The sequence below is a fragment of the Pterocles gutturalis genome, unplaced genomic scaffold, assembly GCF_000699245.1.
Source record: "Pterocles gutturalis isolate BGI_N339 unplaced genomic scaffold, ASM69924v1 scaffold4841, whole genome shotgun sequence".
NCBI classification, from domain to species: Eukaryota; Metazoa; Chordata; class Aves; order Pterocliformes; family Pteroclidae; genus Pterocles; species Pterocles gutturalis.
The window spans coordinates 58,342-70,306 of NW_010102959.1; the positions used below are offsets into that span (position 1 = coordinate 58,342).

The 11,965-nt window shown below is 42.9% G+C and overlaps 1 protein-coding gene across 1 annotated transcript in view; it reads left to right on the plus strand.

Annotated features, from left to right (window-relative positions):
• The window catches only part of SLC4A11 (solute carrier family 4, sodium borate transporter, member 11), a 63,413-nt gene extending 54,916 nt beyond the window's left edge, over positions 1-8,497 (plus strand). Inside the window, exons 18-20 of the mRNA XM_010086498.1 lie at positions 2,736-2,931; positions 5,065-5,234; positions 8,104-8,497. Coding sequence (XP_010084800.1) covers positions 2,736-2,931; positions 5,065-5,234; positions 8,104-8,167 — 430 coding nt within the window. The 3' untranslated portion in view covers positions 8,168-8,497. The remainder of the gene's footprint in view (positions 1-2,735; positions 2,932-5,064; positions 5,235-8,103) is intronic.
• Positions 8,498-11,965: the final 3,468 nt, after the last annotated feature.

Sequence of the window (11,965 nt, forward strand, 5' to 3'; positions counted from 1 at the left end):
AAGAAGGGATCGAGGATTTCCTGGTTATTTGAACTCCCTTTGAGACTGAAGCTTTGCTCTCTGCAAGGTATTGAGCTACAAACAGGAGACTCTGAGCAATGTTGCCTTTTTTTTCTTTTTCTCTTAGCCCTACTGAAAAAGGAACATACTAAACCTCAATTAGAAAATCAGGAGTTCTTTCAGCACTGGGTCTCTTAGCAGGTTCCCTTCCTGCACTCAAATCAAAGCTCTTAGTGAGGATGATATAAACAAGAATAAAGATCTGTCACAGTAAAGGCTAAATTTTTCTTCTCCCCTGTAGAGTAACCACTTGAGTTTCATGTGGCAACCTGCAAATAGGTTCTCATTCCTCATATGGAGGAGGTCGGGAATGGCTAATCCCATGCTAGCTGTATTTAAAGGATTCTGGGGAACTGAGCCTGGATTATGCTCTAATCTCCATTAATTACTTCACTGCAGCACAGGCTTTCTGGAGCTGTTTCCTCAAGGGCCAAACCAGTTTCTTAGGGCATGCAAATTACAGTTTCTTCTGTTGACTTAATGTGACTGTTCTTGATGTCCTCACCCTGGAAGTAAGAAATGTGCTAGAATTGGCAGAAGACCAAGACTGGTCTTCTGGGACCAGCTGAGGCTGGGAACTTCAGCTTTCAACATCTCAAGTTTGGTCAATTATGAGCAATTTTAACTTGTTCTGATAAGAAATTCCAAACTACTTGAAGTGGTATTAGGAGGAGCTGACAGTAGCAGTTTTGCAGTACATCTTGTATGTGATCAAACACTCTCCAGTGCTCTGATTGCTTCATCCCCAAGAGACGACAGGCAGAAAATTTCATGAACTTCACAAATCTATTACCAAAGGGTGCTATTCTGAGCTGTTCTTGTCCCTGCAGACTTGCATCTGATTGAAAAGCGGTGGTTTCATATCTAATTTTGATCTTGAGCACTTTGGTTTGCATGACTTCACTTGCCAGGAACCTAGCAGACTTGTCCATGCTCAGACTGACTCTTGCAGGTCGCAAGAGGGGTTGATTTTTGCCTGAAATAACAGAAATGCTCTTTCTGTACCTTGCCCAATGATGAAGCCAGGAGAACTCTTGCTGTACCTGGATGAGGCTAAATCATTTAGTGCATCCTGTCACTCCTGCTTTACTGGGCTGCTTCAGAGGCTCATAGCGGGAGCTCTAGGTGGTCTGACCACTCCTTATGGGACTATGAAATCATTCTGAATTAGCACTTGCAGTTATACTTCAGGCTGTTTGGCTCTGTTGTCTCCAAGATTTCTGTTCTGTAGTGGTCCAGACCTGGAGGTGGTGAAAAGGATGCTAAACTATATCCACACAGGTGATGTCTCCATTCTTCTGGAGCTGGCAGAAGCAGTCTCCGGATAGGAGTGGAGAGAAGTGTTCTGCTCTTCCTGGGTTTCTCTAGGGACCTCTTGACATAAGAGACTTGCAAGACAGTTTGACCAAAATCTGTTTGAAGGAGGAAAGCTGTGGCTTCTGCTCTTTAAACCTGGCCAGAGGAGGAGAGGTCACTTAGAGGTTAACACCTCCTGTGTCTCTTCTGTGCATCCTCTCTTGGTAATCCTGGATAGTATGTATGACCTGCCCCATTGCTCACCATGGAATTCCAGCGTTGTCCTCAGGATTTTGTGTACTGTTTGTGATATCTGCTGTTCCTTATGTCTTGTGATCACTTGTGTTAATTCTGCCATGTCATCCAAACCCTGAGAGCAAGACTTGGGCTGTTACAAAAAAATACAGGTGTGGAAGGCTCCATCGTCTCCACAGCTTCATTATACTCCTGAATGTATAAACAGATTTAAATTTCAACCTGACCTTACTTATAAGTAAGTCTCTCAAAAACTTAATATAAAAATAATTCACTGCAAAGCAATTTTCTTTTTTTCTTTGAGCGCTCACAGGTTTACTTGAAGTGAAAAGAAAACAAAGCAACCCTCCCTTACACCCCCCCAGTAGGCTCTGAAAGTTGCTGCATGCTTTCCTGTCAGTCTTTTTCCCCTATTTAAAAAAAAAAAGAAATCAATCTGTGGTCTGTCAGCTCTGGAAAATTTGCATTAATTAATTACATGTTTTGCATGGTAATAGGCAATTTGCAGTGCAGTTGCTATTATCCACAGCAGAATTAAATTTCTAGCTCCCTGTGTAGTGCTCTCAGCATTCCCTTCCATGTAAACACGGAGATCCTCATATACATCAAAAATGCTGACTCGCAGTCAAGAGTGCAGACTTTTTTTTTTTTTTCCACAAGAGGTTCATTAGTTCCCGTAGAAGTCAATGAGTTTTATTTTGGCCAAAAGCCAGTTGCATATGCACTGGGTAAATCGAGGAAGGGATTACTGCCCAGAAAGAGTATTCTTGCCTAGTTGGGTTGTTTGGGTTTGGTTTTTTTTGCCGTGTGCTAAACAGAACTCGTTTAGAGGGCAGTTTAGTTCAGGGTAGGATCTGTGGAGCTTCGCAGAAGGAGAATTTGGCATTTTTCCAGCTGCTCTGTTTGAACTGTGGATTAAGTGCCTGGCCCGGCTCCAGCAGAGCTCTGCCTTCTCAGTGTCAGCACGGGGCCAGAAGTGCTGAGCTCAGTGCCGTGGAGATGAGTTTCCCCTTCCCGAGCAGCACGTGTCCTGCACCTACACAGAGCACTGAGCCCCAGCAATAACCCTACATGGGTACTGGGGTATCATCCTACTCCCCTAATCCCTCTTTTCTTGCTTTCAGGATTGTGAGCGTGAAGGAGACACGGTTGACAAGTCTAGTGGCAAACTTCTTGGTTGGCCTCTCGCTTCTTCTCCTCCCATTCCCTCTCCAGTGGATCCCAAAGCCAGTCCTCTACGGGCTCTTCCTCTACATCGCACTGACCTCCATTGATGGGAACCAGCTCTTTGAAAGAGTGGCTCTCCTGCTCAAAGAACAGGTACAGAGACTGGGGCACCAGAGAAAGAAATTGTATTTTACAACCTCAGCACTAAGCTGTGCCAGGAGCTCATGTGAAAAGCTGCTGGTGTTGGGAAGGGAATGACCCCTAAAACTCATGTGCTCAGGAGGTTGACTTCCAGCTCCAACCTGCGCTTTGTGCGTTTCCCTTTCACCTTTCTCTGCAAAGAGGGAGTGGAACTTGATGTCTCTAGTTTAGCCTGGCTGCTCCTGAGACAGGAGCAAGAGAAGTCTTTCTATTAAAACGAACAAATGAGCGGGAGAGCAATGCGGTGTCAGACAACAAAAGTGGCATGGTTATTGTTGGGTTAAAAAAAAAGGCAGTAGCTGAGTTGTTCATAGAATTGTACTGCATCTCATCTGTCTTTCAAATTCTGCATAAATTACTTTCTGCGTTTCCCTGCCACAGAAGTATTTTAGCTTTCTTGTTCAGAGCGATGTCTCGGATATAATCGTTCTCTTTTCAGTTTGCTAAGAATTGCTCTGGAGACCAGTTCTTCAGAGGCAAAGACAAGTGCATGGATGGAGCCAGGATAGCTGCTACCAGTGAACATACCCTCTGAACTGTGTAGAGTGCAAACCAAAAATCCATTCAAACAATATCTTTTAAAAAAAAAAAAAAAACTATTGCACAAACTGTTGCTCGCTGAGTATAGGGCGTTTGTAAGCTTCAAAAACCCACTGAGATGTTGTGTCAGCTGCAGAGCACATGCATTTTTTTTTAAAATAATTTACAAATTACTAAAAAACACATGCACAGTGTCAGTAAATGGTGATCTCTGATTTCCCCAGCAAAGCTTTACAACAGGTCATTATTTTGCTGTATTTTACACTTTCATTGTGACTTGTGTGAAATACCACGAGATAGGTTTTTCAACTCAAAATGAAATGACATGCATTATTGAAACCCTTCTGATGTGGGCTGAAAAATCTGGAAGATGCGTTCTCAAGCCCTCTGTATCACAAGGGCTAAGAAGGTGTTAGTTTGCAGTGTAGGCGGTACCTGGGAGTAACAGAGAGTCTCCAGCTCACCTTCTCTTATGTAACAAGGGTCAAGGGCTTAATAAGCCCAACATTTGGCTCTATCTCTGCTAATCTATTTTCATCTTTAATATTACATCCCAGAGGTTAAAACTGTGAAATCCGGGTAAGGATTATATTTGTCATGTCAATTTTTGAATGAGGATTGAATAGTCACTGATGTACGTGGAATATTACTTCTGGTTTTAGTCCCAATTACATGTGGAATTTTCCAAGCTTCGGTTTGGAAAATGAAAAAAGTATTCTCAAATATGGAGATCTCCCATTTTCTGGAAATGTTTTAATGAGTCATGGCACAATCTGAAATCCATTGACTCTGTATCGGTGCCAGCAGACAGTCGCTCATGCTCTTCATTGATATATAGACAGTGAGTCAAAGCCTGTGCTCAGACATGAGCAAGTAACTGTCAAAAGAAACCACGAGCAGTATTTAGCCTATTAATGTCATTTTCTCTTTTTTTTTTCTCAAAAATGAATAGTTTTTATGAGTTGAGAAAATGATTGCAGTCAAAGTACAGGTGCTTCCCACACTTCCCCAGTCTCATCTCCTGGTCTTCCCCTACGGGGGTTCAGCCAAGAAATGGGACCACCAGGGGCAAGCATGGAGCCTGATTAGTAGAGGTCAGAACACTATAAAATAACGAGGAGCTGGGTTTCAGGTGGAGAAACCATCCCGCATCTGCTTACCATCACCCCCTTGCACACCCCCACAGGCACTTCACGTGTTGCTGCAAAGCCCTGATAATCCTGCTCAGGGAATCTCATTACCGTACTTATCAGGATAGTTTATTGCACTCCAGATGCTCCCAAAGGCAATCGTAGCTGGCTGTGTGTCTTTCAAGTGCCCAGTCATCTTCTGGGTGTTGCTGCCAATGCTTTGTGGTTTAAGGCACTTTAACCCTACGAATTCTGTGTTCAGCTGTTGAACCTGTTAAGGACTCTGATGTCAATGCATTCTGTGTGCGTAAATTGATGATTTCCTTAAAACCCTTGTGCTGAAAAGCTTGGGCCACATTCTGCAGTCACAAGTCCAGGTTGCTGCATACCTAACGTATAATTCTTCTCTTCCCAGACTGCTTATCCTCCAACGCATTACATCCGCAGAGTGCCCCAGAGGAAGATCCACTATTTCACAGGCTTGCAGGTCCTGCAGCTCCTCATCCTCTGTGGTTTCGGCATGTCACCGTTGCCCTACATGAAGATGATCTTCCCGCTCATCATGATAGGGATGATCCCTATCAGGTACGAAGCTCTTCCAGGCAAAGCTTGGATGTCGTCTTTTTTTTTTTTTTTTCTTTCCTGCCTCCTATGACTTTTTGTCTTCAGTCTTAGACTGCAGGAAGTCTGAGTGGTTTAGAAGAGCATCTGGTATTTTGCTGAGCAGCCAGATCCTGGAAGTGGGTGATGATGACCTCTTCTCTTCACCAGCTGCTAGGCTTGAGGAGGGATAGGGCACAGAGCCCATGATTTCACTGATGCTGGGTGTTGTGCAAAGGGTTCTGGGCTGGCAGGTGCTTTTCTCAAAGAGAGGCAAACAAGTCTCCTTTTGCAGTTTGCGAGATGGCTGATCTTCGCAAGAAGCTGCAATCTAAGCTTTCCCTCTAGGCATTTGATAACGTTCCTTATTGCTTTGCAATTTGATTTCCTAAGGTTTGTGCTCAGAGCGAACTAGAAACTTTTCCTGCGAGACATCCTTATCTCTTATCTGGTGCTCTGATAACCTTACAGACCTCCTGCACTGCTGAATGCCACCACAAACAATTTGTTAGGTCAAACTGTGTCCCCAGTTAGTCTTAAAATGTACCTTTAAAACTGGGAGGACCTGACAATATCTTGCAGTCTTGAGAGAGAATCATTGAGAAACTTAACTAATTTTTTCTTTAATGTTCATTAACAGTGACTGCCCATCATTCTCCACTTAAATCATTCATGTTCTCCATCCTTTGGATATAATGAGAAGCCATAATAAGATCTTGGAAGGAACAGATCTGTTTCCAGTCCTCTTGATTATTTTTAGGCCAGCATGGCATCCAGTGATATCTGGTTGACTTTGATCTTGTAGCCTCAGAGATTTTCTGTCTGAGCTTAAAGTTCAGGGCTACCAATGCGATCATCTGCAGAGGCAGCTATTGTTGTGTTTTCCTTGGGTGATAAAGATGGGTCCAGTTCTTTCCAAAACAAAAGCAAATGTCAAAACTACTGTGGCTTTCAAGAAGATCTGGTTAGAGCTATTTGGGCTGGATTTTTAAAGATAAATAAAATCTTGGAAAACACTGAAATTATTGTTCCTCTGGTAAGAGTCTCTCAGCCAGCCTTCACATAGGCGTCACTTTGGATGACTGGTGAAGTGGATGGTAAATGCTTCAACAGTGTGCAGAGCTGGATGATTGACTCTTGTGGGAATTGCAAGTCTCCGCACAGAGCAGCTCAATGCAGAAAAGAAAATGTGGAATCCTCTTTGCCAAACATTCAAGTATGTAGTATAATAAGCTAAATTAGTGTGGAGAGTGTGCTGTGTCAAAGAACCCAATATTTCTAATAAGAACTAGATAATTTTGTGGTGCAAATATATCTTCTTTTGAGTAAATAAGACACTGTCATCTTATACTAGCTCTGTTGCTAATTTGTTTCTCTTTCCAGAGCAGCTTTTTCTAGCAGTTGAATGATCAGCACTGCTGCTAAGGGGAATGTGGTGCTGCCTGGCACAAATTTTGCTTTTTTATTTCCTTTCTCCGATTTATTTTGCCTTCACGTAGAGAAGGTTTCAGGGAGACCTTTGAGCAGCTTCCAGTGCTGAAAGGGGGCTACAGGAGAGATGGGGGGGCTCTGGATCAGGGGGTGCAGGGACAGGACGAGGGGAACGGTTTGAAGCTGCAAGAGGGGAGATTGAGCTGAGATATTGGGAAGAAATGTTTTCCTGTGCGGGGGGTGAGGCAGTGGCCCAGGGTGCCCAGAGAAGCTGTGGATGCCCCATCCCTGGAGGGGTTCAAGGCCAGGCTGGATGAGGCTTTGAGCAACCTGGGCTGGTGGGAGGTGTCCCTGCCCATGGCAGGGGGGTTGGAACTCTGATCTCTAAGGTCCCTTCCAACCCAAACCCATTCTGTGATATGATGCATGAGCTCTGTTGTTAATGACTAAATTTTTACAAAGATTTGGCACTCTTAAGTCGATGAGACAGAGTAGAAGAAAATAAATAATTTTCTCCCTTCTTAAAAAAAAAAAAAAAAGAGGAAAAGAAGATGGGAGAGTAGCCAGGGGTCAAAGTCAAGAATCAAACTCGGATGAGTAAGTCATGGTTGAGTGTCCCATCCAGAAAATCAGCCATGTTACTTGTCTCAAGGCCACACTTCCATCTGTCCGACAGCATTAGACACATGACTTGCATTGCCAGTGGTGAGAGTTCATATTTGTCCACTGGTGCAGTGTTAATGTGAAAGATAAGGGATTTCAATGGCTTCTCATTATTGCAGTAGAGAACAGCCTGTTGGGAGAAAATGTGATCTCTTTGGGTATCCCCAGTTCCTGGCTTTGATTCAGAGCTTTGGGGTGACTGGTTTTTGGTTACACTCTAATTCCTGCTCTGGGGAGTACTGAGCTTAAGGTCACTCACAGAGGAAGGATCTTCTTTCTGCGTTCTCTGTGATGCTTATCTGTGCTCCCTTGGCTCTCAAGAACTTTAATTCATGACAGGTCTAGTTAAGCAGATCCTGGAACTTCTCGAGTAGTAAGTGCTGTTTGGGATTTCTTGTGTGGGTATTGCAAAGGCTCTTCCAAGTCTTAAACTGGCTTTCCTAGTGCTTTGTGCCCTTCAAGAGCTGAAGAATAACTTCCTTGTTAAGCAAGGAAAAGTGTCAAACTAAATATGCAGCAGGATTTAATGAGAGCAACTTCAGAGCATATTGTTACAGTGTCTTGCCTCTCTCATCCAAATATGTTAATTCATGAGGATGTTCTTGCAAACAAACAAAAGTAAGGGAATTACTGTCTCCGTGATCCAGTGGAAACCAGTATACGTGGCCACGGACAAACTCAACTGTGAGAGTCTTGGGACAAATAAAACGTTAGATGAATAAAAACAAGCACTAATGCAATCTCTCTGCTTCAATCTTAGGTATAACCTGCTCCCGAGGATCATCGAAGCCAAGTACTTGGATGCTATGGATGCAGAGCATTAATTGAGGTCCTCCACCCAGAGCAGCGAGGACAGCTCTTTCGAAGTTGGAAGGCGGCTTTGCCGAGGCGTAGAACAATCTATCTGCAGTTCTTTCTTTCACCACTTTATTTCTGCTCTAATATGGCATTGGTAATGCACACATATCAAAGACCAATTGAGCGTTGAAGTGTCAGACCAAAACAGCCTTGGACTTGGGAAGGCCAATGTTCTTTGGAGCTGTGAGGCGAGCAAGCTTGATGGAAATGCTACTTTCCACATCCCAAAACTGGAAACCCCAAAGATCAGCATGTCCCTATGGTTGGAGCATGCGTTTTCTGAGTTGTCGTGTGTTTTCCACCACCCCTCAAACCAAGGAATCTTTTTTTTTTTATGCACCACATCCCTTTCTTCCAAAACACTATAAGGACAGCAACTGACCCTTCTTTTACAGAATGACAGTCCTGTTCTGGCCTTTAAATTCAGTTTCCCATACATCCAGTATTCCCAAATTGGTATTCTGGGTGGCATGGCCTCATGCTAAACCACTGATGTCAGGAGAGGTGTCTGGCCATCTCTTCAGATTAGCAGGGTTGGAAATAGATATAATTTGTACTGATACAATCCACAGCTTTGGATAAATATTTAATTCCTACAAATGAGCTGGAAATGTTCAGAGGTTGGGCTCGTATGGTGATGTTGATGAAACTGCATCTGGGTCTAAGCTATTTGGGAATTATTTTGGATCTTTCTACCATTACTTCTTGATAATCAAACACAAGTGTAGTTTTGCACAACAGCAACAGTCTTGCTTGCACCCAGATTCAGATGCTGAACCTTGTCGAAGGGCGGTTGTGTTAATGATTGCATATACATATGTACAGTAGTGCCTATGTGTACATATATACATATGGATTTCTGTATATATTTTGCATAGATATACAAATAGGCCTGATTCTTTCAAAATATCAGAAGTGTTTTGTGCAGTCAGTGTTACCCACGATGTCTTGACAATATACTTGTTCTCTGCTTCAGTGCTGCTTTTTCTCATTTGAGATACCGTCACTTTTTTCCTTTTGAAGCTGCTCAGTTACTGGTTTTGTTCATGTGTTGCTTTATTCAAGGTGTTCTTTTGCTTTCTTTTCCCCACGGCTTGAGCCCTTCATCATTCTGTCTTGATGCTCCAACATGTGAATTTTGCATTTAATTTTAATGTACGGCATGCAATGAAAGTTTTCCTCTTTCACCTAATCGATATTTGTTGGTCATTTCATTGTTTCCGTTTTGTAGCTGGGCTCCAGTTTCCCCCACTCCCAGACATTATATTATATTTCTGGATTAATCTAACTTCTGCTGTCTTTTATATTTCAGTTTATTTAATTTTGCTTGTACTATGGCCAGTTTTCTTAGTTGGAGTACTGTGAAACAAGCTGCCCTTTAGTTCAGTGTTGCCCTTTGCTGCACGCTACCCATCACGGGTAAAGTGTTAAGAAAAATGTGGACCTCTGAAGATAACAAACTTTCAAAACAGCAGAAATGAGGGAAGAAGGGTCACAGGAAATGAAATGCAAATATATTGGTAGCACAGAGGTGTTTCCTACCAATTGCTTGCCCAGTAAATGGTGCAGGGTTTTTATCAACGCATGCCCTACTGATTGGGTGTTCCTTTGCATGATGAGGAAGACCAGCTCTGTAATGAGGGAGGAAGGCATTGAGTAAAAAGCTCCTATGCTGAGATTAAGCCAGACTCAAGCCACTTGAAGGTTTGGTATATTTGCACTATGGCTTTAAAATTTAAGAAAAAAACCTAAATTTTTATTTTCTTATGAAATGCTTTGTCTTTGTATTGATACTTGATGGAGGAGAAGTGGTCCCAAGAACATGGCCATGGCTAATATCTCCCAAAGCAGGGAAAAGCCCTCAGCTTAGTGAGCAAAACAGCATCTCCTGACCTTCATTTTGCACCAACCAACTTCTTGCTGAGAAGTCTCAGGGTCACGATGACCACCCCAGTCCGTCAAAGCAGGTCGTGCCACGCATTTGGCTTTCAGTCTTGGAGGCAACAGGGGTAACTCATGCCATGGCTGGTAGGCGGCATGACAGCACATATAAATCCATGCATGGTTTCTGACCACAATTTTTTCTGGCTTTTGGGTCATTTTTGAGGTGAGATCACTAATAGCTGTCACTGAGGTCTATGTGTAGAAACAGGGGGGCAAACAGTCTGCAAACAGGATTTTGGGGCAGTGCAAAGGTGGAGGTGGTGAAAGTATGTCTGATCTTCAGTCAACAGAAAAAGAGCAGGTGACAGCAGACAGTTCAGTACCTGTTGTAAGAAAGGGAGTGCAAAGGCCTGATGATGCCTAAATAATATGCTTTTCCCACGGACATAAAAAGATTTAACCCAAACTATAATCAGAAGTGTCATCCTCTGGGTTGAGTAAGCTATGAACCACACGTGTCCTGGGGTTGCATTTCTGGTGTCTCAGCTCTTGGCAGGAAGAAGTCACCCTGTGGGCTGGTTTAAATCATATTGTGGGTGCAGTGGCTGGAGGAAGGAGAGGACGTGCCCAAGGGAATGTGGCTGTGGTCCTCTCTGAGGAAGAGCAGAGGTCCCAGATGAAATTTTCTCCAGTGCAAAGCATGGTGGGGTGAACTGGCATGCAGGTCTTGCCAGAGGAAATAGTTTTCAGATGTACTTTCCATCCCCCCACTCATAAGGACAAAAAATGTCCCCATTTAAAGCCTCTTAGAAAACATCCGTTTCAGACAGTATCAAAAGTTGCTGAGATGATTTAAAATCCAGATAACTGAAGGGTTAAATATCCATCGTGACCCTTGTTTATATCTTCTATTGCTGTTGCTTTGCCAGTATGACTTCAGTGTTCGTATTTTCTTTGTAGCATGGATAGGATTCTGTTTTGCAGAGTTTTCTTTCTACAGAAGTCAAGAGGCCAAAGAACCAACTGATGGGAAATCAGCACAACTCAGGAAAAGAAGTTGTGCTGGCTTAGACTGGTTGAACATTTCTCTGAATACAGAGGGGAGAAGTGGGACTTTGGGGCCTTTTAGCTCTTAAGGGGTTGTAATGATCCTGCAGAGGATTTTTTTCATACAAGAACCTTTTATCTTCTTGTTTGCTTCTGGTTTTGCTGACCTAAGTGCAGGCGTTTCCAGGAAGTGGGCTGACAAGGGAAGGAGAGTTTGTTCAGAGTTGTTTGAGCACTTTAATACTTCTGTGAAGGTTAAGACAATTAGAATGTAAAAGAAGTTTTAGTATAAGCTCTTTATATACGCACAATGCTATGTATAACTGTTGCCAAAGAACTGGGTTTGAAAGATGCTGATGAGAGAGTCCATGATGTTCACCTGGAACCATGAGGTAGTGAAAAGCTTCTGAAATGAGTGGATTTTGGAAGTTACCTTTTGACAGCTGCCAAAACGATCAGAAACTGGGGATAGAATAAACTTCTGCTCTCGAACTTGTAGTTTTTGATCCTTGCATTGAATGTAGGAGCTAGAAGTTAGCTTGACAATTAAAATTGGAGTTATACCTGAAGAGTTTTGTTGGTCTGAGACTTATTTTATTGCCTTCAAAAAAAAAAAACCCACCTGTTGACATGCTATGTATGGAAATGGATGTGTTTTTCCATGTAAATTAAGGAAAGTTGGTGAAAACGTGGACTGCTGACCCGGCAGCACTGCTCTTTCTAGATTGCTTAGGAAGCAAATCTGATGACTTCGCTAGCAACAATCCTCAAATTTTCTGGTGTGAACATTTGAAGCAATTAATAAATGTCAAGCTCTACTTGGATATGCATCA